This window comes from Protomyctophum bolini, assembly GCF_963924005.1.
Source record: "Protomyctophum bolini genome assembly, chromosome: 10".
NCBI lineage: Eukaryota > Metazoa > Chordata > Actinopteri > Myctophiformes > Myctophidae > Protomyctophum > Protomyctophum bolini.
This window is the reverse complement of record NC_137871.1, coordinates 28,018,068-28,042,269: the sequence shown is the minus strand read 5'-3', so window position 1 is coordinate 28,042,269 and position 24,202 is coordinate 28,018,068. Positions and strand designations below refer to the sequence as shown.

Here is a 24,202-nt window from a genome sequence, read left to right as displayed (position 1 = left end):
AGGGTATAAATGGAATGTATTTGTACATTATTTACATATTTGTCTCTGTCACACTCTGTTCCCTGAGTGTGCCATGCCTGTGTAGCCTCCCTTATGTTTTCCTCCTTGTTCCCCGGTGATGTTTTCCCTTGCCCCTCCTTGCTGCGTATGAGACTAATTACTGAACGGTGCAGGTGTGCTGATTGCCACCGTCCTTATTTATTGAACTGACAAATGTTTGTGCATTGCTATGTCGTCTTATGTTGCGTTCCGGGTTGCTCTCCCTGTGTGTTCCCTGGGAGGGATAACTTATTTATTTCGTTGCCTTTCTGCCCTGCGAGGTGTGTATTGTTAGTGTATTGTTGTATTTTGTGAAGATATAAGTAAAGTTCCTGTGCCACTATTCCTGGGTCTCAATCCCTCTCTGTATTTCTTAGGTCCTAAAGAAACTTAGTCGGTTCGTGACAGTCTCTGAGTGAAATGAACAGTGGCGAATAGACGTTGGAGCGGCCCCTGTGCACTAAGCATTTGACAGGTTGGAGTGAAATGACATCAGTGCTATGCGCCTTGAGACTATTTAGAAATTCATCTCTCTTCTCTAGCAGTGAAGCCCTCAATTACTAATGCCCATCTGCTTATAAACTATACTGCACAATATATTACGATCAGCTCCTGTCATTGAGTAAGAAGACATGTCACAAAGTCGTGCAGTGCATGGTCCCATTTTAAAGCTTCAGATTTGAGAGAGTTATGGCTTAATGAAATGACGATTTCTTGTGAGTGAGACTGTGGTCGCGGAGTGGATGATAGATAGAGGAGCTACTGGACACACAATGTAATAAATCAACCCTCTGTATCAAATATACATCTTATCTATAAATGCACCAAGTCTCTGTGTAATCCATGTAACTCGAAAACCGTTTTCCTTAGTTGCTGGTGTAGATGGAAATGAGAGCCGGCCAAGTACAGTTGAAAATAATAGAGGGTTTAAGTGGTGGCGTGGAAACTATGAAAGGCCCCTGTTCAAAGTATGCAAAGTTTGCTGACAGAGATTTGATAACATTCAGAGCTGTGTCGCTGTGACCTCATGGGTGGAAATGTCCTTTGCAAAATGAACTTGCTTAGCTTCCGTGCAGCAAAAAGAAAAAAACAAAAGTAAAGTGCATAGCAGTGAGAAAAGCCTGCTTCGGTTCCAAGTTTTTGGCACCATTGTTATTTCTTTGAGGAGGTTGATCCATTGCCCCCACAGATTGCATGGTCTGTCTGCATTTTAATTAGACTGCGCTTGATGGCTCCGTTAGAAATACGTGTGCGCGGACGCACGCACGCATACACATGCACACACACACACACACACACACACACACACACACACACAGTTTACTATCACTATACTACAGCAACATCTTAGGTCAACGATATTTAAGTTTACACAAAAAAAATGACCTGAACCTTTAAGGCCCTTTTAGACGGGGAGCTAGTGGTGACACGTTGTCGCCTGGATGCACGTAGTGTGATTTTTAAGTGGTGGAACCACTTCTACATCCAGCTTTGTCCGTGTACCTGTGTACCTGTGTGTGTGTGTGTGTCTTTGAGCACGAGTATGTTACGTATTTATACCAGTAGGGGGAGCCAGAAACAGAGAGAGGGGTAGTGCTGTGTCTGTAATGAGAGAGAGAGAGAGAGAGAGAAGCTAAATTCCAATACCGCAACTTTCACACTCGCTCACTCTCCTCGCGTCCTCCACTCGCTCCTCGGCTCCGCCCCCAGCGAGGAGGAGAGGAGGAGGAGAGGATTCGATGCGAGGACAGAGTGGTGGTCGAATTTTCCTCTAGAATCGGAATGTACTACGCTGTCATTTCAAAGCGACGGCACATTCCGCGATCACTAATGACGTGTATCAATTCAATTCAATTCAAAGGGCTTTATTGGCATGGGAAAACATACGTTTACATTGCCAAAGCAAAATTGGTGGAACAATACAGTGCCACACAGCTGGATCACTGGAACTCCGAACAGAGCAGTAGGCTACAGTCTACAGAATAGACAATTCATCATGTTGTGCATGTAACCGAGGCCAATGTGTATGTATTGGTAACATGTGCAAGGCAAGGCTATTTATTCCTGGAATAAGCGCCAGGATGCGCACACGTATAAATCCCCCCCCCCCCCCCCCCCTGACAGACAGTCCTCCTCCAACGGTCTTTGCAAATAACGGACACTATAACAGGAATTAGGTTTAGTCTCTCTGACTTACATATTCAGTTCAGTCCACATATAAATAAATACATTTTTGTCACCGTCATTCATAGCACAGAGATAAATTAACTATAGCTTTTGAGGTGCGCACAATATAGCCGGCCTAATTTATATATCCTACTTTTATTATGCTTATATCACACAACGCAATAAAGCCAGTGGCTTGTTGTGGTCCTTTCACTTTCACATATGTAATGTAGGCACAGTGCGTGCATGTGTGTGTTGGGTCAGCGACTCAGCCGGCCGGTGGATGGGGGGGGGGGGTGCATGTATCGGGTTTCAAGCAGTGTTTTCTGTGCCACACGTGGAGGAGGCGGACTTATGTCACTGGAGAAGGAAAATAAACATGTACACGTGATGCGGAAATCCGCTGCGAGGAGACAAAATACCCCACCGAGCCTGCACCCGATGTACACTCGCTATATGCGGTCTCCTCGAGCTCACTCGGCTCCTCCACTCGACTCTCCTCTCCTCCTCGATGGAGCACTTTAACAATCGGAACGTTAACCATTTCCGGGTCACGCTGGAATGACCCCGAGTGACCGAGTGGGAGTGAGCGAGTGCCCGAGATTTTGGGTATTGGAATTTAGCTAGAGAGAGAGAGAGGGGGGGGGGGGGGGGGGAATTGCACCACTTGGTTCACACAGGTGTGATTTTTTTTTTTAAAGCTCCCCACAGTCCAGGCCTTTAGTCGCCCGCGAGCGTGTGCACAAACAACCATGCGTGGGACCATTTCATGGCACCCTGCACGCTCACTTGTGTCAACGCCCCTCAACTTCTCTGCGTGTCCAAAGAAATCGCCCGCCTCTCATTGAAAATGAATTACCAAGGCCAAGGTGCATCTGACGCTAAAATGGCCTTAATGCCGAAAACAGCCAATCTACAAGCTCACAAAGTGTTGCGCTGCAATGCATTGTGAGCTGATACAGTATATTGCCTATTTTCAGTGTGACACTTGTCTGACACTTAGCCCGCTAGCATTTATTGAAAAATTTTGATCTAATTCACGCCAGCATTTTTCACAGTCGAGCTCTTATTTTGAAAAGCCACATTTCAAGATTACCTATTATCCTAGGAAGTTGAACAGGTCCCGTTCAACTGTTGTTTACAATATACAGAAAGAGGTAAAAAAAAAAAATAGTACAGTCCTTAAGTAAATGTACTTAAGTTACTTTCCACCACTTGGGCTGGGAGATGTGAATACAGGCAGCGTGTGAGCGAGGTGGGGCCCGGAGCAGGCTGCCTGCTACCGGACATTACTTGGCTCAGTAGTTTCATACATGCCCTCTAACCCTACTAGGAACCACTGCTCATTTTGACAGCCAGTCAGTTTAGTCAGGCCCGGAATAACAATGGAACTTACTGGAGCTTAACCCATTCAGACCGGGCACCCATTTTGGTGTTGGCATCATGTTATGCTTTAGCTATTGAAAAATAGCAGATCTACAAGCTCATATCGCGCCACCGAGTGGCGCGATACGAGCTTGTAGGTCTGCTATTTTTGAAAAATTCGAAGAACGACTGACATTTTTAGAATCTGATCTCAGGTCAGAATGGGTTAATCAGACCAGTGTGTGTCCCGTGGAAACCTCGTATGAATCTGATCTCAGGTCAGAATGGGTTAAGCACCAGGGTCCGCAGCTTGCAGGGCTGTGTGTGCGAGAGACTATTTCAAATAGGTACAGCTGTTGCTTCCGTCAAAACCGTATAGGTCACTGATTTCAATGTAACGCAACACAGGAACCCCAGCTAGCTAACCACTCGATGGGAGGAGGCTCAAAAATAGCAGATCCAGCATCATGGTCAGCAGCCTTATAACTCTATGGGAGCATCGGCGATAGTGCTGGCTGAACGCACGTTGCGTTCATTAACTTCATGGGCGCGACAAAAAGTGTCGTTCTTGATTGTATCACGTGCACGCGAATCATATGCACGCGCGCAAAGCGCGTGTACATGTGGCCTTTTGATTTGGTGTAGTGCCGCCAACCCCTGCTACCTGCTTTCTTGCCTCAGTGCTCTCATGCTCTAACCCTGCTAGACACACCTGTTTGAGGTTACAGAGGGAACATATGGCCATGCTGCGCAGAACAAAGGCCAAAGGGTCATGTATGCACTGATGTACCACTCTGTAATTACTTCGCATCAAATAACACATCTTCCTGAATTCATCATATCTGCCCTGTGCAACAATTCTTTTGAGTGGTGCAACCACTCCTATCACCCAGAGTTTCAGAGTGAAACTACAAAATAAAATGCTCCAAATAGCCATTCAGTTTACATTTTCCCATGGACCACCTTCTAATTATGGCATGGACCTGGTGGTCTGTCTGTGGACCACTGGTGAACAGGGAAAGCATGCGATTATCGTGCTGTGCAATTGTGCTATGTGCAATTACTTAACCTGCTGTTTGAAGCCCAGCCGCCCAGCCGGCCCAGCCGGCCCGGGTACTAACGTATAATTAGTCTTCTCTTCAACCCGGACCCGGCAAAAAAAATCAATAAGCTGTATCGCATCACATGTAATAATATCCTTACCATGGCTGATCATATCATGCCGACCCTTCGTTACAATGGCAAGCTTTTCTTGAAGTCCTCGAAAAGGACTGACTGTAAGTCCACCACCACAGTTTGTTCTCCTAGTCCAGCCATTTTTGGTGTTTGTTTGTGAGTTAAATCTGTTAATTTAGCGAGCTCAATTAACCCACAGATGGGAACTCGCGCAGAAAGTTTCAAACACCCACTTCTCTTTTCTCATTGGACAATATTTTCCCCCAGCGATGGGATCCAAGCAAGATGTTAACGTCACCAAAGCGTGATTTCTTTCTACGTCCGTTAATAGACATGGTAATGCTCCGCCTGCCTCTGATTGGCCTACCGACACTGCCCGTCTTGCCTGTCCTCCGAGATGCAAGGCTACTCCGTGGTGGGAAATAAGTACAAGAGAATGGCAACACGAGACAGTAATTTGTAACTTCAATTTTTGTAGAAGAGGCAAACTAATATTGTTTGTGCCATTTGATTTGAATAATTGATTGAACACGTAAGCCTATGTACTATGATTTGATTTGGCTGTGTTCTAAATTAAAGTGTTAGTGTTGATTATCGTGTATTAATCTAAACTAACACTAAACTAATACTATTATACTAATAAAGATCAAGGGAAAATATACTTTTTTTTTTTTTACAGTTTTACAGTAATAATGTTTAAAGTTCACACATGTATACAAATAAACAGGCCAACGGCATAAACAATATTAGTTTACCTCTTCTACAAAAATAAAAGTTGCTGTCGCGTATGCCAAGCTGTCATTCTCTTGTAGCTATTACATATCGTACTTGACTTGTATTATTATTATTTTTCCCATCACGGAGTAACCTCGCACAGCAGACTATCCAGCATGTATCTTCCACCTCGGAGACACCGGCTGTGTCGGTAGGCCAAGGGAAGGGACCAAGACGCCTGGGGAATACCAGTCAACAAAGTATAGGGCTTAAGAGATGGTCTGGCTGATGACTGGCATTATAGATCATAAAGGCATAATGGATACAGAACAGAGTTGTATTATTTATTATTAAGTCATTAACATGTTTTGGCACCAGATTATATCTGCAACCAGTGCCTCAGCTCTCCAGTCCACCTCCTGGGCGGCATCTGAGTCCTGGGAGAACAGACATAGTCTAAAAGTAACAATACCACAATGTAGAAATGGCCTACTTTAAGTAAAATTAAATCAAGCTTTCAAAAGTACAAACGTATACAGTATTTTGACATTGACATTGACTGTGTATTTTTGTTTTTCGGTGATGGATCAGTGGATCTTGAAATAATAGGGGATTCATTTTCGAAAGAATATTGGAGATAAGAGGTTTCTGTCCGACAGCAACGACAACAATACTAATATAATTATTATTGTAAATGTGCGCCACAAATACCTTGACTTGACTTTCCCTGACAACATGTTTCTCCTCGCTTTGTCCTGCCTCTCTTTTTATTTTATTTTATTTTTTCTCCTCCAAACCTCCTCCGAGAGAGAAAAAGAGGAAAATAAATAAATTGATGAATAGATAAATAATAGATTAATAGATAAATAAAAAGAGAATAAGCCTTGGTGACATCAGGCCGGCTCTCATGGATCACTGAGACGCACGGCAGACAGAGATCGGCATACAGTATATACAGTTATCCCACTTGTTATGAAAGCTGACTCTGCTACCGTTTAATTATGGCACCGCTCAACATTTAAACTCGCCCTGGTTTCCACACGGTTCAACCATGATGCATGCTGTCACTCTGGAAATACCTACGTCGCTGTCTGGGGGAAAGCTTGTATGTCCAAAAATGGACAAAGATATGAAGCAGAGTTATTATTTAGTCACAAGCTCTTGTGAATGCTTTTCATTGGTTCAATATTTATAAAAACCCACAGACACACGTAACCACTTTACAACCATTTCCAAAGTAGCAATTTGATTGAATATTCAGTTTGCGCAAAAAAATAAAAGTACAGATCGGTAGCCTGGCTCCAGCCCTGAATCGCTAGCCACGCCCATTAAGAAAATATGTTCTGGCGATTCAATAATGAAGTGAAACTAAATGAGATTCAGACTCTGTCAGGCTAACAGATCGGTGCAGTTATGTAATAATGCTGAAAGGATAACACAAAAAGCCCTGAGAGATTGTTTACATTGTGGTCCTGTGTATTCAATTCACCAAGACAACTTTACAAAAGTTGTAATATGGAGATACCAGTTTTCTGCCCGTGGCGTGGGCCAACGATAATTGGTCTGCCAGTGTTTTCAGATGTCTTGTCACTTATCTAATTATTGTTCAGCTTTCACTTACAGTATGTCTGGCTGAGCGCTCCTTCTTTAGCTTTCAGTTATGTCTGGCTCTGAGCGCTGCTTTCTTTGTTTGGAGAGGATGCATGTTTGCGAGATTAATTATGCCATTGCCATGGTTTGCTGCCAGTGCAAGTAACAAAGACAACTCTGTTTAAACGTATACATAACACTGCTTTATGTATTCAGTGATTTCACTTAATTCAAATATCTTTTAAAATATATATATAATCCTCCCTATACTATATAGTGTGCTGACCATATAAGGAGTTCCCTGTCCCCAGTTAACCCCTGGGTCAAAAAACCTTAGGCTTCATTTTTGGCTAGGGTTAGCCAGCCTTCATCCAATCAGGATGAGAGGGGCCTTCCTCCAATCATGATCGAGTGGGGGCGGGCCTTGGTGCACGTGCTGTTGGCCTGTTGCGTGTCGCAAGTATGTACAAGTGCACATCTTGTTACCGGGGGGGGGGGGGGGGGTTCCAAATCACTGAATGCTCCGCTAAGGTTCTGAGTAACTGAGAAGAATACATTGGCTTGGCTTGCTTCAGGATCCATTGGTTTTGTTTACAACGGCAATTATTTAATATAATAATTTCTTTATGTATCTACACAAACAAGCCATTCAAAATGCACATCGTCTCTGTCGGGTGGAAACCTGCCTATTATGTCCAGAACTGTTACTTTTCAGGATTCAAATTCAAAAGCATCAAGAGCGTTACTGGCCCCTGGGCACAGGTTGAGAACAACTAATAGTCATGCATATGTCTGTATGCTGCTTATATTAATACTTTGTTTGAGGGTGCCTTTATTGTGGTGTTACTCTTCTGCAACTACAGCACTTTTATGTCCTGTCTTTGTAACGGTAACTTACTGCTGCATGTGCCTGTCTCTGGCCCCTGGATTTCCCCTGCGGGATCAATATAGGTTTCTAGGACCGAGACAGCAGCCCTGATGTGCGCCGGTCCGAAGACCTCATTTGGGGGAGAGAGAGAGAGAGAGAGAGAGAGAGCGTTATGAAATGCAATGGCCAATGCAATTTCAGACAGAGATATCCAACTCCAACTCCAACCTTCGATCTTGTTCCAAATAATCAATATAATGGAGAAGGCTCTTAAAGCCAGTGCTCATGTTAGTAGTTGTGTTAACATGCGATCGTTTTTTGTTACACACAGTAGTAACTCAAGGTTAGTCTGCCATAGCCCAGTGGCTCTCAAAGTCAGGGTCCATGGGGACTCTATAGGAGTAGAGGGGGTCCTAGTGGGTCCCCATCAAAACGAGGAACACTTTAACCACGCTATAATTCAGTTATTAAAAAATATATTTGGTCTGCAAGCTCACATTAGACAATGACTCCCGAAACAATTGTGGAAATCGCTGATCATTTGGGCTGGCATTTTTGTAATGGGGTCAGCAGCCGAATACATTATTGACATGTTTGAGATCCACTGAGTGCTATAGGTGTCATTTGTCTTGTGCTTTAATGAGAAGGGGGGAAAACGTGGAGGTTTTCCTCTGCTGTCTCTCTAATCACTGCTTGGCCGTTCCTGGGATGCTCTGATTCAGTGTCACTCGGGAGCTCAAAGACGGCATGTAGATGTCATGAATAAAACCTCTTATCTCCATTTTCTCAGCAAATACAATGCTTCCTACATAATTGCCATAGCGAAAGAAAGTCACACACTAGTTTGTGAAAATAGACCGTAAATAGAACATGGAAAGTATTAAAAAGAGATTGGGACTAAATAATGCTTGGATTCAATTTCTGATTTCAGTTATTTTCATTCCATAGAAGTCAGCATGTCTTCTATGGAAGCATGTTGCACAGCAAAAGTAGCCGATCTACAAGCTCTCAATGTGTCTGTGATGCATTGAGTGCTTGTAGATCCTGATGTAGGCTATTCGGTTCATATTTTAGGACAGTGGTTTTAAAGTGTTTTTATATAAAGGCCCATATTTATTCGGCATTTGATCCACGGACCTGGATGACATTTAGCCTCTCAGACCCAAAACTGAAGAATATTTTATTATCGTTTTTAAGATTTTGTCCACAATTTCAGGCTGTTGGCAAACGTTGATCAAAACAACAATTCTCCTCTACATTCTTTAACACACCAAAAGCCCTGGGGGTATTTGTAACCATTACATCAGGATGCCCAGCGATTTGTTTCTTCAAGACCTATTTCAAGGTGGCTCCGTGCCATTTTGGGAACTAGCTGTAATCCACGATAATAACATTGGATGGGGACCGCATGTAAATCCGACGGCGCATTAGTCCGACATGCGTCTGCATGTCGGACTAATGCGCCGTCGGATTTACATGCGCCTGCTCCTGTGCTTGCGGTTATGGTTAGGTTAGGGTATGAGGTGGGTTGTCGTTTTTCGGACCAATGACTAGTCGAACTAAAGTACTACACCCCCTCTTGTTCCTGATGAACAACGGTTTGGGACATATGAGGTTCCCAGCCAACACTGACAGCATGTAATTGATCCGCTGCAGATAAGCATGTCCTCCCTGTGTGGCAGCATGACTGACAGGCTCCTTTGTGGTGTGCGTGTGTGTGTGTGCGCGTGTGTGCATGAGTGTGTGTGACCTCCACATGGGCCCAGGGGACGGGAGCCACACTGACCTACCCACACTAGTCCAGTGGTTCTCAAATTGGGGGTCTGGGGTCCCCAAATGATTTTTGGGGGTTCCCCGGATGATTTGCTCAATTGTTTTCTCAACAGTAAACAAATGTATGTTACCATGGATTTCAATTTATCCTACTCCCCCAACTAAAACAATCTATATCGGCACACTGTCAACTACACTGCACTCAATTAAGTGTCAGAATGCTTCTGGAATCCATAAACCCCCCAAATCAACGCAACTGCCTTCCAGATGCTAAACTTTTTTTTTTACAGTACACCAGACCTACAAATTTTGTCACGCAAATCGGTACACAGTCTCTCTATAGCCATTAAACGAAAAGTGTCTACATTTTTTCATACTCATTCCTGATTGGCTTTTTGAACTACAAGTTCCAGCTACTGCAAGTCTTTTAACTGTTACATCTATGATCACCCGATAGCCTACCAAACAATGCACGCCCACAACAAACGCTCCTGACCTGGTGCAGACATAGTCTCTTATAGTTTATCAATTGTTTTTAGCACCACACACACAAACAGTATTATAACCAGTCACTATGTAACTATAACACACAGTAACTATAAGAACACATTTATAGTTCCACCGCTCAGTTTGCACAGGTGCAATTTTTATTATGTTTTGAGTTGTGTATACACTTGCTTTGGCAATGTAAACGTATGTTTTCTCGTGCCAATAGAGCTCCTTTGAATTGAATTGAGTTGGATTAGTACTTGTGTCCACTAGTCCACCACTGACTGAGTGTTAGTTAGTTAGTTAATTAGTACTTGTTCCAGTCCACCACTGACTGTGTGTCATCAGTGAAAGTGCCTATCAGTCATTGTGACAGAATGTCCGGGGCTCCGCCCAACACACTTTAATGGCCCTTGAGTGACTGACGGCCCCAGCTGGGAGACAATATGTCCTCAGTGTGACATGGGGACCCCTGTGGAAGGGTTAGCACTTCATCACTATGCTAATGAGAGAGAGACGCCCATTCCCTGTCACATTGCAAAGCCTGTTTCTTACAATTTTTTCATTTGACATTCAATAACAGCTCCCTTTTTTGTTTTTGTGACAGTGTGAGGACTCCTTTGTAGGCTAGTGTTTGTATTTGTTGATGTGTCACAATGGAAACAATCCCCAGGACTGTTTTGTGTTACTGTACCACATGCTGTTTTTCACACTGTCACTGTGATTGGGAGCTAGACCAGTGTGATTCTCTCGCTATAGGCTACCTTGCTACTCTCTTTCAATTTACAATTAACACAAGGTAATAAATACATCACATGCACCTGATGGGTTATGATTGCATCATAGGGCAGTTCTCAAACTATTCAGGTCACGACCCCCAAAAATAATCATATTTGAACTGTGGACAGTTTGATAGGTACTTTTGGTACATCGGTTCTTTGTGAAGGATGTTCATGTTCCGTTATTGTCCATTACATCATATTTTTCATGTCACGTTGACTTGAGCGTTTATCCCGTGAGCTCTTTGCCCAGAGAGATAACTCCTGTATTTTAATTTATCAACCTTCATTTTATCTCTCCTCTCTTGTTTATTTTTTATGATGATGATGATGATGACGGATCGGGCACACGGCAGATGAAACAATGCAAAGACGCATTGTCATTATTTATCCATACGTGTCTGTCACTGTATCGTTCCAACTCGGCTAGCCGAGTTCGCCGAGGGACGGTGGTGTTGCTGTGCCCCTCCAGTAACACAAGCGCGTATTCATCTGACCGACGATCATTATCATCAAGAAATAACCGTCGACCGTCCCTCTGCGAACTCTGAGGGACGGTGGACAATCCGTGAAGTTGAGATTCGTTTGTTAGTTTTCTTGTTTGTTCGTAGTATGCAGAAGGAAAGGAGACATGAATCTGACCGACTTTAGATCTGTTATGATAGTGTCCATGGGAGCCGCCATGTTCCGACAGACACGACACACAAGACCCCCAGTGTACTGTACTGGCACACCCGAAATCTTACAGTGAATATGTGCGTTTGTGTGTGTGTTAGGTTGCGTACAGTTGGTGAAAAACAACCATGCTGTTTTCTTGCTCAGACCCAGCCAGCCACCCACCCACACACATAGCTCTGTAAGGGAGCGGCACCACTCAAAAACCTCAGCATGAATTTAACACTGAGAGTGTACACATGGAAGCATTGGGGTCCATTTGGTCCCATTAGTACACTCCCAGAGTTACAGCCCCCGTAAGGGATCCATTTGGTGGTCTCCAGGACCTCCCAACGACATTTTGAAAGAGATTGGACTGACTTAATGTGCATTTTCCTCCCGACTGTGCGACTTTAATTAATGTTCTGAAACCTATGCGAGTGCATCATGTGTCACGTCAAAGAGGATTCACCGCGGCATGATGCCGTAAGGCATGGAAACCTTGTATGTCCAAACCTGTTATTTTTTTATTTTACAATCAATCAAAAAAAATATATATATTGAAAAAATAATCAGCAATCGGCTATTTTCACTACTTTTGTGCTACAAATATGGAGATACAAGGTTTCTGCCTGACATCCATTAACATGGTGTGATGAGCAATTCTATTTGCATTGTTTATTTAACATTGCTACAGTCAGACAGGCCCCCGTCATCGATGTGAGATCCAAATCAATGTTTTACGTCTGTTTTTTAATCAATTATTTCTGCCGTGCTTCACTTGGCATAGTAGAATGACAAGTAAGAAATGTATTATTATTATTTTTTGGTTAGCTGTCATTGAATTTCACCCTGGGGATGATACCATCCTGCGGCAATTAAATATCTTTGTTGCATTTTGTTGGGGGCCCCAGGTACTCATCTCATTCAGTAGTCATTCAGTTGTGAAAACAGACACTTGGAAAAGAGTACAGGCTATTTATTGATTATTGAATACTTTATTAACAGGCTTTGGGCCAAGCCCCTAGGGCCTAGGCTTGTTTCCATTGTGGTCCTCTGTATAATAACGGAATCGGTCTGAATCGGTATCGGCAGATATGACCCTGCAAATAATCAGAGATCGTATATCAGCCATAATTTCATAACCGTGCACCCCTATTATTTATTAACATTAATTTACCCCCCGTACACCACTTTGATTGCAACAATTGCAAACATTACAAAAGTTAAATTAATACTCCTAAATACTTGTTCCACAACATGATTCATTGCACACACCGCCCTACGGACCAGGGGAACAGCATCTGTCCTGTTGGCTGGACACAGTGGACAGGAGGACCCTTGTGGTCAGTAGCATTGTGCTCAGCCAGCACTTTTAGAGGTAGAAGAGAGGAAGTGGACCCCAGCAAGCCAAGGACGATGTGCCGATAAGTTAATTGCAACCATTACGAAGCGATCGTCAATGAACGGTGTTCTACTGTCACTGTTTCCATCCGGAAGATAACAGCCGCAATCTCTTTGTTGTGTGACATTGAGACTGAACTTCACAGGCCTCCGTCCTCTCACTCACACACACACACACACACACACACACACACACACACACACACACACACACACACTCGCCTCACAATATAATCGCTGTTCTACAGTATTTCATCCAAAATCTAGGGAAATGTATCTAATTAAAATTTCCCAAAGGCAGGCTTGGGAGGAAACAGTTTTTGCATACTGAAAGAAACGCTCCTACAAGTTACTTTTGTGCGCGTGCGTGCGTGTGTGCGTGTGTGTTTGTCCTGCTGCCACATCACATGTCCACAGCATTCATCATTAGAAGAATTTATGTTTTTCATAAATTAATGCTATTGACCACCCTTGATGTGTGTTGGTCTGTGTGTTGGTTAAAAAAAAAGAAAAGAAGAAGAACCAATCAAAAGTTTTAAAAAGTGATCTGACAAAACCAGCTAACTCCATTGGACCCTCAAACTGTCTGCTAAAGCAGCTAACCTCTCCCCATCTCATGCAAGTAATTTACAATATATAAAGTCACAACACCAACTTTGATGAGGCAGTATTGCTTTGTTTTCAAAATATAAGGTTTTCTTCATTTCCTGGAAAGAAAATAAATTTATATATATTTTCATTTCCTGAAAACATTTTGAAGATAGCTGGTTTCTGCCCGACAGCAGAAATATAATTATTATATTTAAATATAAACTGTACTATGTAACTTTCCTCTTCTACCCCGGATTTGAAGCCGCTAATAGAGCCTGCTTGTTTGCTCACATTTAATCTTGAGCATCAGGATTTGTGTCAGATCCTGTGTCAGATACTGTGTCATGACCTTGACACAATCTAAATGTCTCAATAGAAGAGCAGGTAGGCAAAATACAATCCCAATTGTTTCAATTATATTTGCACCTTAATTAATGCTGGTGCACAAAAACTGCAAAAAAAAGACCACCCCTGTCTCGTCTGAATGACCATATCCCAAGACATTTTGAGGACAAACCTGTCCACTTGTGATCAGATCACCCACGTCAATGGCATGTCTCAACTGCCACCTGCTGTGCGTCTCATCTTTGTCCTACCTTGTCCTCGTGTTTTATCGCGTCTTATCTGATGTTGGTGATCCATTTGTGATGTGACGTCAGCCTGTGTACCTATAGCTACCTATCCACTTTAGCAAACTGACAGAGTACGTACGTGATCGCCCTCCAAATTACACAGCTGTCTGTCACTAAAGGGCAATTTACCTAATACTGGTTAAATCGAATGCATAAAGAACCCACTATACTTACTCACTTATTCTGAGCCTGGTTTTCAGCCTCATTCGCTCTGCGTTCCACGATTTGTTTTGTCTGGCCAGCCTCCTTTTTGACTCGATTTCATAATGTCCCTAGCTGTTAAGTAGCCATGTTGCTGATACGTCAGTTGCCAGCGCCACTCTTTTCTCACTGTTGCGAAAATTGCGCCAGTTTGAGACTCGAGAGTAAAACCTATGGTAAAAATTAAACACTAGTTTGATTCAATTGTCCACTATGTCAGATTCAGTAGTACAAAAAAGACTGCCTGCTGTGTGGGGTTTAGTGAATGATAATGGGATGTTGCAGGGCAACAGCAGTAGCTGTGTGGGGTTTAGTGAATGATAAGGGGATGTTGCAGGACAACAGCAGTAGCTGTGTGGGGTTTAGTGAATGATAAGGGGGTGTTGCAGGACAACAGCAGTAGCTGTGTGGGGTTTAGTGAATGATAAGGGGATGTTGCAGGACAACGGCAGTAGCTGTGTGGGGTTTAGTGAATGATAAGGGGATGTTGCAGGACAACAGCAGTAGCTGTGTGGGGTTTAGTGAATGATAAGGGGGTGTTGCAGGACAACAGCAGTACTGTAGCTGTGCGGGGTTTAGTGAATGATAAGGGGGTGTTGCAGGACAACAGCAGTAGCTGTGTGGGGTTTAGTGAATGATAAGGGGGTGTTGCAGGACAACAGCAGTACTGTAGCTGTGCGGGGTTTAGTGAATGATAAGGGGGTGTTGCAGGACAAAAGCAGTAGCTGTGTGGGGTTTAGTGAATGATAAGGGGGTGTTGCAGGACAACAGCAGTACTGTAGCTGTGCGGGGTTTAGTGAATGATAAGGGGGTGTTGCAGGACAACAGCAGTAGCTGTGTGGGGTTTAGTGAATGATAAGGGGGTGTTGCAGGACAACAGCAGTACTGTAGCTGTGCGGGGTTTAGTGAATGATAAGGGGGTGTTTCAGGACAACAGCAGTAGCTGTGTGGGGTTTAGTGAATGATAAGGGGATGTTGCAGGGCAACAGCAGTAGCTGCGCTTTGATACAACATGTCAAACTGGTGCTTTTGTCCCAACCCACACCACACCAATCGGTAGCCTCGGGTCGATTCTCATGTTTGGTATGTCCCGCCTACCTTGGAGATAGGAGACTTTCCAGACGGAGTAGCCTGGTGGCACTATGAAAGCAGATGTGAAAAATGCTGGGCAAAGGTTTTTCCAACACACACAATGCACGACTTTTCATCATTCAAGTTTGAGCCAATAGAAAATAAATGTATCATGCAATTAAACGTGATAAATATGTGTTGGAAAGCACTAGAAAAAAATACAAAAAGTGTAGAGGTTTCCTTCCCAACAATTTTCATCATTTTCCCACAGTGCTGTACTTTGTAACAACAGAAAAGGTGCTGACTGGGGACTGGGGAGTCTCCAGCTGTCACTACAGTACTTAATGCTGTGTTTGGAGTTTTTATGTTTTAGTATTATAGGCAGATGATTACGTGGTGTATTGAATCATGTCAGAATGAAAGGTCAGAGGCATCAAACTGACTAACATTAGACGAATGGCAATCTGCCAGCTGAACAGCAAGCCTTAAACCTCAATAATTAAATACAACAGGCATTTTTACGGTAAGAGCAGTCAGACACTAGTGGAAAGTAACTAAGTACATTTACATGTACTGTAAGTGGTGTACTTACTGTAATTTAAAGACAACTGGTACTTTCACTTTACTCAAGTATTTCCATTTTTGGACTAGTACTATAGTGTATTTTCTATATACTGTATGATACGTAGCTTGGGGAGTTAGTTCAGTCAGGTATACTTGAGCGGCTTCATGCTGTGTTCAAGGGCGCAATACTCGAGGGGTTAATATGCTGCATTACTATGTGGGTGTATTCAGTGTGTGCAAGACCCACATGTCATTCGCTGATGTGGCAGTCAGCTGACCAATTGTGCAGGGTATTTAAGCTCACTTAGGCCGCCTCAATACATTTCCAATGGGAGTCACATGGCTGTCTTCGGCCCTATGTACACTATTCTCATTCTATAATAATAGAATAGTAAAATAAATATTGGTTAAATCTATTCGTGAGTTATCTGACTGAAATGTTATTGTGGGGAAACTTTTGCTGAAAATAATCGATCTGCAATTATTATTATTTGATTTATTTGAAAAGTGAACTTCCCTTACGTGAGTAATAAACTGTTGGAAAAATAATATACATTCTCTGTGAAAGCTTTCCCCACAATGTGGAAGCTGGGGTTTATATTAAGTGGTTAAGTAAGAAGCCCTGTTTGTAGAACAGACAGAGGCAGACCACAGGAAGGGAATATAGTAGCCATGTTGTCTGTCTGTAAAGCTTTTACCCCCCCAGACCTTCCTGGGAGGGAATAGTACGACTCCCATAATATTGATACGGTTACACACAGAAAAAATAATGCTACATAAATGATTCTTTAAAAGGCTTATATATGCTTCCACAAAGAAACTTCATCACCTGCTATACAAAGGAACCGTTTTATTTAGTGCATGGTTCACAAAGAATACAGTCTGAACTGCACTGGGTCATGCTCCAAAGCTTAAACATTTATTCTGGTTCCTTTTTCTACCATTGGACGTGACGTTTCTTCATCAGTCTGATGAGGCGCCGGTAGACGTGCAGACTTTGTGGATTCTGACCTCAGCCCAGCACCTGTTTTTTAGTGAATGGATGTGCATGCTTTATTGTTTGTTTGTTTCTGGTTCTTACCTAAGAAAGAGGCAGACATTGTGAAAATAGCCTCGTAATGCAAGGTCACAACGTGACTTGTAGATTTAGCTAATTTCACGACATGGAGTCTATCTGTCGAACTGAGTCAAACTAATATAAACGCTTGTCAGGATTTCATATGAAGAATGTAGGTAAAACAATTTTTTTAGGGGAAATATATATTGCATCGCGTACTTTGCGTATTCATTATACAACTGTGCTGGGGACTGGGGCTTTGAACACCCTCGCTGTGATTGGCTAAAACCCCGCCACTAACCCCTCCTCCCCTCACACCCGACGTCCCAAACTCAAAACACCTAGAACTCAAAACACCCCAGAGGCAGCCAACGGTAGTGCAGGAAAACACAGCAGCATCATCACACAGGGGATGCTAGAGGGGAAAAGGGCCAAAACTATAGATATATACAGTATATATATTTTAAATTTTGGCTTAAAACTTGTCTATATCACCTTTAATAGGCTGTTCCCAGAAAACAGACGATCTGCTATTTTCGACAAAGAGATATGTACCGGGTCTGTTTGGGTCCCGGGGAGACATAACATTAATTTTTTTGGGTCACAGGCTAAACAGTTTGGGAACCATGGTTTAGAGGACATGTCAGGCGGAATCCTCCTTCCACTTTATCATTAATCTATCTTCTATCTATGCACCATGTCTCTGTCTGTACGTCTGTACGCGTGTAGTCCACGTAACTCGAGAACCGTTCGCCCTACGACTTCATATTCGACGTTCGACACCCCCACAGGGGGACTGTGTGGTCCTTTAATTATAATAATTGTTATTGTTATTAGTATTGCTATGATCTCTTTGACATTGTGACATTCTCAGTGTTAATTTAACTCTCAGTTAAACAGTGATTTAAAAGCCATTCAATGAAATCGCACCATGCTGCAGTTGGGGACTCGTTGGGGACTAATTTTGTCTTCTAATTCAATCCGGGAGAGTGTGTGTGTGTGTGTGTGTGTGTGTGTGTGTGTGTGTGTGTGTGTGTGTGTGTGTGTGTGTGTGTGTGTGTGTGTGTGTGTGTGTGTGTGTGTGTGTGTGTGTGTGTGTGTGTGTGTGTGTGTGTGTGTGTGTGTGTGTGTGTGTGTGTGTGTGTGTGTGTGTGTGTACACTTTCCCGGATTGAATGGCTGAATAAATAATTAACTCAAAACTTTCTTCTGGAAGTCCCTGGAACAAAATGTTTTGTGATGGGGGTCAAAACATTGGGGCCAAACATTTATAATTTTGGGGGTCCTTGGCATGAAACAGTTGAGTTTGAGAACCATGAGAAAACTGTTGGGATTTACTGTAGAAGACATTTGTTTGGAATCGGCCTCAGGTCTTAATGGTTAAAATAATAAAAGGGGCACATGTGACTTGTATGCAACGCTACAGTACCTTCTGAAACTTAAATTCACACCCGCCAAGATTATCAAACCAGGGGTTGCACAATCACATTTAATTCCATATATCGTAGTGTTGTTGCCCCCATGTGGACGTGTCAACTTGAGCCCCTGTGCACATTTATCATGTAGATAAGATCAATGCTTGGGGTCTGTCTACCCTTGCCTCGGATTCGTTTTGCTTTCTCATAAAGGTGGGACATCATATGAAATGTATTCAGTCTGTGACTCCGACTCCCCCTCCTCCCTCGTCTGACTGAATGCATAATCTAGCATGCCGTTAGATTAATGTCTTCCTTAAGACCCCCAGGCCTTAGATTGCGGATCACCATAGCTCATTGTCTCAAACCAACATGCCGTGGAAATGACCTAAGACAGTGGGTCTCCAACTTTTACATGTTAACGATCCCCACATTGATGTGTATTTGGCCACAAAGCTCCCATGTGAAAATGTTTTAGTGCCACTGACCCCCCGGAAGAGAAGATTTGTATTCAAAATCCACACCCGTGTGACAACAAAAACGGTGACTAAACAAACATTAAATTCTCTTTATTGTTAATGGCATTTAATGTTTGTGTTAGGGGCATTGTCAATGCCGTTTTTAAAACAAACATTGAACTAAAAACAAACATTAAACCATAGGCGCCCCTCAAAAATAGATGATATAATGTGGTTAAATTGATCGTCATGCTGTATTCAATACATTTTACTGGGGAGTCCCTGGGGGTCCCCAGACCCGCAGACCCTTTATCCCAGAATAGGGATGCCCGGTTGAAAGCATTTATATTTTCCATGCAGTCTCTCTTTGTCACGATCAAAACATTTTACAGTCATGAGTCATGACACTCATATGTCACTAGCATGATCATTATGTTCACATGGAACTGCCAAAGAAGGAAGGCAAGATAATGGACACATGAACACTTGCACAGTAACGATGCAATTACTTCCAGCGTGGGTGACCACGTTTCTGAAATGTCATTGTGTACACCCCTTGTTGTTTTCAAGGTCAGAGTTGACGACATATTAATCTCTAGCAAAGAAGAGGTTACATATCTGGGCTGTATCCTGGACAATAAACTGACAGGTGAGGGCATGGCAACAAGAGCGATCAAAAGAGTAAATCAAAGGACAAGATTCTTGGGCAGAATCTCCTCCTTTGTTAACAGCTGGAGCTCTTTTTCAGCCCTTGTTTAACTATGCTTGAACCTCCTGGTTCTCTAACATCTCAATGGCACAAAAAATTAAGCTCCAGACCTCCCAAAACAAACACATCCGACTTCTTCTAGTCCTAGGGCCCATGACCCACCTTTTTGTAACACATTTTGATTTGAGCAGGGATAAATCCAGCAGAGCCGAACGCCAAGTCAAATATCATATGCACACTTGTTACTCATTCTGTAATAAATATTGGTAAATCTATTCGTGAGTTGTCTGACTGAACTTATTATACCTAAAAAAGGTGAGCAAAAAGGTGAGCAACTCCCACAGCCACAACACTAGCCACCCACTTTTAGAACAAATATGGGTAAATTCACCTTCCACAGCACTGCCACTCAGGTTTGGAATGCCTTGCCCCCTTCCCTCAAAACTAGCAAATCACTGGTTTCCTTTAAAGAAGGACTGTAAATTCACCTGTCACTACCATCCGGTCAATAGAAGAGAAGATGATTGCCCCACAACTCTTATTAACTACTTATTTTACAGTTGCTCTAGACTTTAGACGTAAATTATGTAGAATAATGCAGGTGTTTCACAATAATGGAACTCTTGAGAGCGTAAAATGAAACTCAAATCTCCATCATTTAGCTGGGGACCACCTGGAACTCCCTCAATGACCACTGGTTGAAAACCACTGCTATAATGTGGATAACAGGATGTTGGCCCTTTTGGTCCACCCTCAGCCCTCCACTTCCTGTGGTGCGTCTATGTTTTCAATGGCCCTGCTGACAGATTCGATAGCGCAAACTCAGAATCTTTTCTATTAGGATTAGGTGGGGCTAAACACCTCACCAGATGAGACTCTCTGGTGAGTTTCAGAGATGTCATCAGTCACTGATGGCGTACCTCCTATACTCACCCTGAAGAAGGCATTTTATTGCCGAAACGTTGTTTTTATAAAAGTTTCTTGCATCGTGACTACGAGCTGTGCGACCTCTTTCTTTGTTCAAGTACTTCCTAACGACACCAGTCTTCACGGTATACACCACAATGCTGATGCGATATACCCAGGCCAGACCATCACTGTCTTTTGGAAAGTTTTGGCTAAAATAATTTTCTTTCACTGCCTTGATTGCATTAAACAACGTTAAACTCACTTTACCACTCACGTTGCCACTCGATTTGTCACTCACTTTGTATGCACATACCCTCTATTGTGCATCCAACACATCCATTATTTTAAACCTAAAATGAGTGCATTAACAGCGAAGGTCAAGAGAGAGAGACACGACGTGGCAGTGATTGTCGGCAAAGCAAAAGCTCCATTCATTTCAATCCATTCAGTGTGTTCCACGCGCATCGTCTTTCATTGCTCTGACGAGGGAGGGCAGCGACTGAAAGGAAGGTTACGTGTTGTACTCTCCGACTGCACACGCAGCCTGTTGCTGCCTGCGTGCTTTGGTTGAGCAGGTAGCCTGTGTGTGGCCAGCTGTCACCACCCACATCAGCAACCATGAGGACTTTATAGGCCTACCACACTACAAACTGGGCCATATGGTTAGGGCTGGGGGCCATGACGTGATTTCAAATCAATATTGGCTCATTTTTCAACAATGTACTGATGCCATCGTTTCCCTTCCATTCCCCGTTCCAACTGACAAGCTCACAACGCGTACGCCTCGATGATCTGCTATTATCACTATTAGAGACTATATAATCATTCATCGTAAACGAGGCAAAAGTTTTAAATAATCACGATATTGATTAAAAAACATATCCCCCCCCCCCCCCCTGCCCTATAGAGCCGGTGTGAGGAAAGATACAAATGAGAGAGCTCAAGACTCTGGACTGCCTTTTCCTCTCCATGTTCCTGAACTGGAGACATTAAATCAATACCTAACTTCATTCAGTAGCACAGTGAGTGTCTGCATGCCATTAACCCATTACAGGAGACATCCACACCAAAACACATGTACCCTGAATCAGCCTATACTCCTGTCCCAAGACAGGTGTAGGAAGGAGTACATGTTGGTGTTGGCCTTACATTGTTTCATAGATGCCCCCTGTTGTTCTCCATTTTCCTCATCCCTCCCAGTGGCTCCCACGTAAAATGCAGCTAGAATGGTAGAAAACTAGTTGTCTTCATTCTAATACTGGTATGTTAGTAAAACTTATTTAGTTTTTCACGAATCGTCTATTAATAGTGTCCTGGTATACTTTACCGTTATACATTCACCGTTTGTCACCATTGAGCTGCCGTTCATATACAGAAGCCAGCGATAGAGTTCTCAACGGGCCTGAAAATGAAGGCCCGGCCCTGCGTTCTGTATGAAGGGTGATAAACGGTGCATGTGTGAGTATTAGCACACTATTACCAGCAAGACGCCCTGAGGGCGAGAAGTGACCTCGCTCTAAAGGGCCTAAAGTGCACGCTTCCGCCTGGGTGACGGTAGACGGCAGACTGCTGGGAGTAGAGCGCTGGCGCTTCGGCATGGGGGGGGGGGGGGGTCAGGTCAACATATGGAAAGAATTCTGTACTGGCCATATATGGAGCGTGTCTTGTGTGTACAGGGTTTGATGAGGTCAGATCAACATTTGGAATGTCAGAACAGGAAGGACGGGTGGGGGTGGATCAACATGTGGAATGTCAGAACCTGGCCTGCTCCATATATGCAGATCTAGGTGATGGTCCAGTCTTCTCCATGGGGTTATCGAGGGTTAGAGGAGGTCAGTGTCATCATCTTCATATAATTTTTTGGCGTGACATGTCACGAGGCATGATGTCACGAGGCGTGACCATATATGGAGGTGTGATGTCACGAGGCGTGACCGGGAGTTGTGACTAACTGACGGGAGATGCAGGATGTCATAGTAAATGGGACCTAAGTTTGCAAAAATAAACAATTCATGAACAAATGAAAGAAATTAAAATAAAACTACTAAAAAATACCTGCATTACAATAAATGTACTATACCATTCCAGCTGTATTTTACTGTGGATGGGGTGGGGGAATGGAGAACAGGGGGCATCTTATGAAACAATTCAAGGCCAGCATGTATGTTGGGACAGGATATAGACTGATTCAGGGTAGCGTTTTGGTGTGGATTTCTCCTTTAAGAACTGAGGCCGATTCTACAATTGCCTTCTAAAAAAGGTGTGTCGCTATAGTTGCTCAAACTGTTCCATGTCAAGGATATACAGTATGTAATTATGTGTAGCCTATTTCGCAGTTGGCCACTGACCGCCATCTCAAAATATTCTGTTCCAGGGACCCCCATGAAGCAAAGATTTGACTTGCTAAAATGACAGTTGAGGAGAAAACAATAAGCGAATTTAGCGAAAAGAATGGCAAATTAATTATTAGAACAATCTGCAAGTAAAACATTGAGTAGGCTACTGGGTGCGTGTGCCAGGTAAACGCGCATGGCGCGAATGTCTCAACGGCGCACTCAAACATGAAAGGCACACAGCCACACGCGGTGACGCACGCGTGTGCCACTGTCATAGTAGTGCCAACTGCCAATGATGGGCTTACTATAATTATGTGCCCGTGGTCGTGCGTGCATGTGAGTAATATAGGCTGCTACATACACGTGTGACGCATAGAATTAAATTGCTGATCGGAAATATAGGATAAGAAATTATGTCTGTATGGCTATACAGAGAGAATTTCTATACAGTAGGCTATAGCTATTGATGGGGAAATAAATTAATTAGGCTATACTCGATCTTATATATGATATAGAAACTATATTATTTCACGTGAATCTGTCTGACACAAAGTGTAAAGATTGAAGATGGGCTAATATGGGACTAAAAGAAGGACATTTTCTTGGGAATTTAATTAAAATGGGCAGATATAGCGAGATTTGTTGTTGCGAGTTGGTCTGTCAAGACGGCTGCCTACTGTGATAGTGGTGGATATCATATAATTACATAATAATTACATACAGTAGGGCTGGAATTGGATCAAGACTATATAGGGCGGCTTAGGCTATCATACGTGTATTTTAGTATCGATTTTGACATAGGCTCCTATACGAAAGTAAAAGTCAGACTCGATCAAACAAATACATCTCGAAATTCTCGAATTCGTCCATGGCTATAATGATAACACACTTTATACTTGTGGAAACCAAGTGGTTAGGATATAGCAGGCTTACTTACCCGAAGTTATTAGATGAAACAAATACACTCCCCACAGATCCATTTCTCGTGTCGATAAACGAACGAACTGGTAAATTATTGCGGCAACAACTCCACGCGACGTAACGGTTCTGGCACCTATAATAGTTTTGTAATTATACAACAACGGACTATCCTGTCTTGAATATGAACACCATCACTTTCGGACACTGAATGAACGACCTCTGGAAATCCTTTCTTTTCCATTCACAATTCCATTAGACTTTCTTCAAGGAGAGAGGACAGTGTCGTTTCGGGTTTTTTTGCGCGCGGTCGGTTTGCGCATCA

General features: G+C 43.1%; 1 protein-coding gene across 1 annotated transcript in view; it reads right to left on the bottom strand.

Moving 5' to 3' along the window:
* Positions 1 to 23,939, bottom strand: part of gfra4b (GDNF family receptor alpha 4b) — a gene marked incomplete at both ends in the record, with an annotated part of 50,094 nt that extends 26,155 nt beyond the window's left edge. The window contains one exon of the mRNA XM_080773447.1: positions 23,897 to 23,939. Coding sequence (XP_080629573.1) covers positions 23,897 to 23,939 — 43 coding nt within the window. The remainder of the gene's footprint in view (positions 1 to 23,896) is intronic.
* Positions 23,940 to 24,202: the final 263 nt, after the last annotated feature.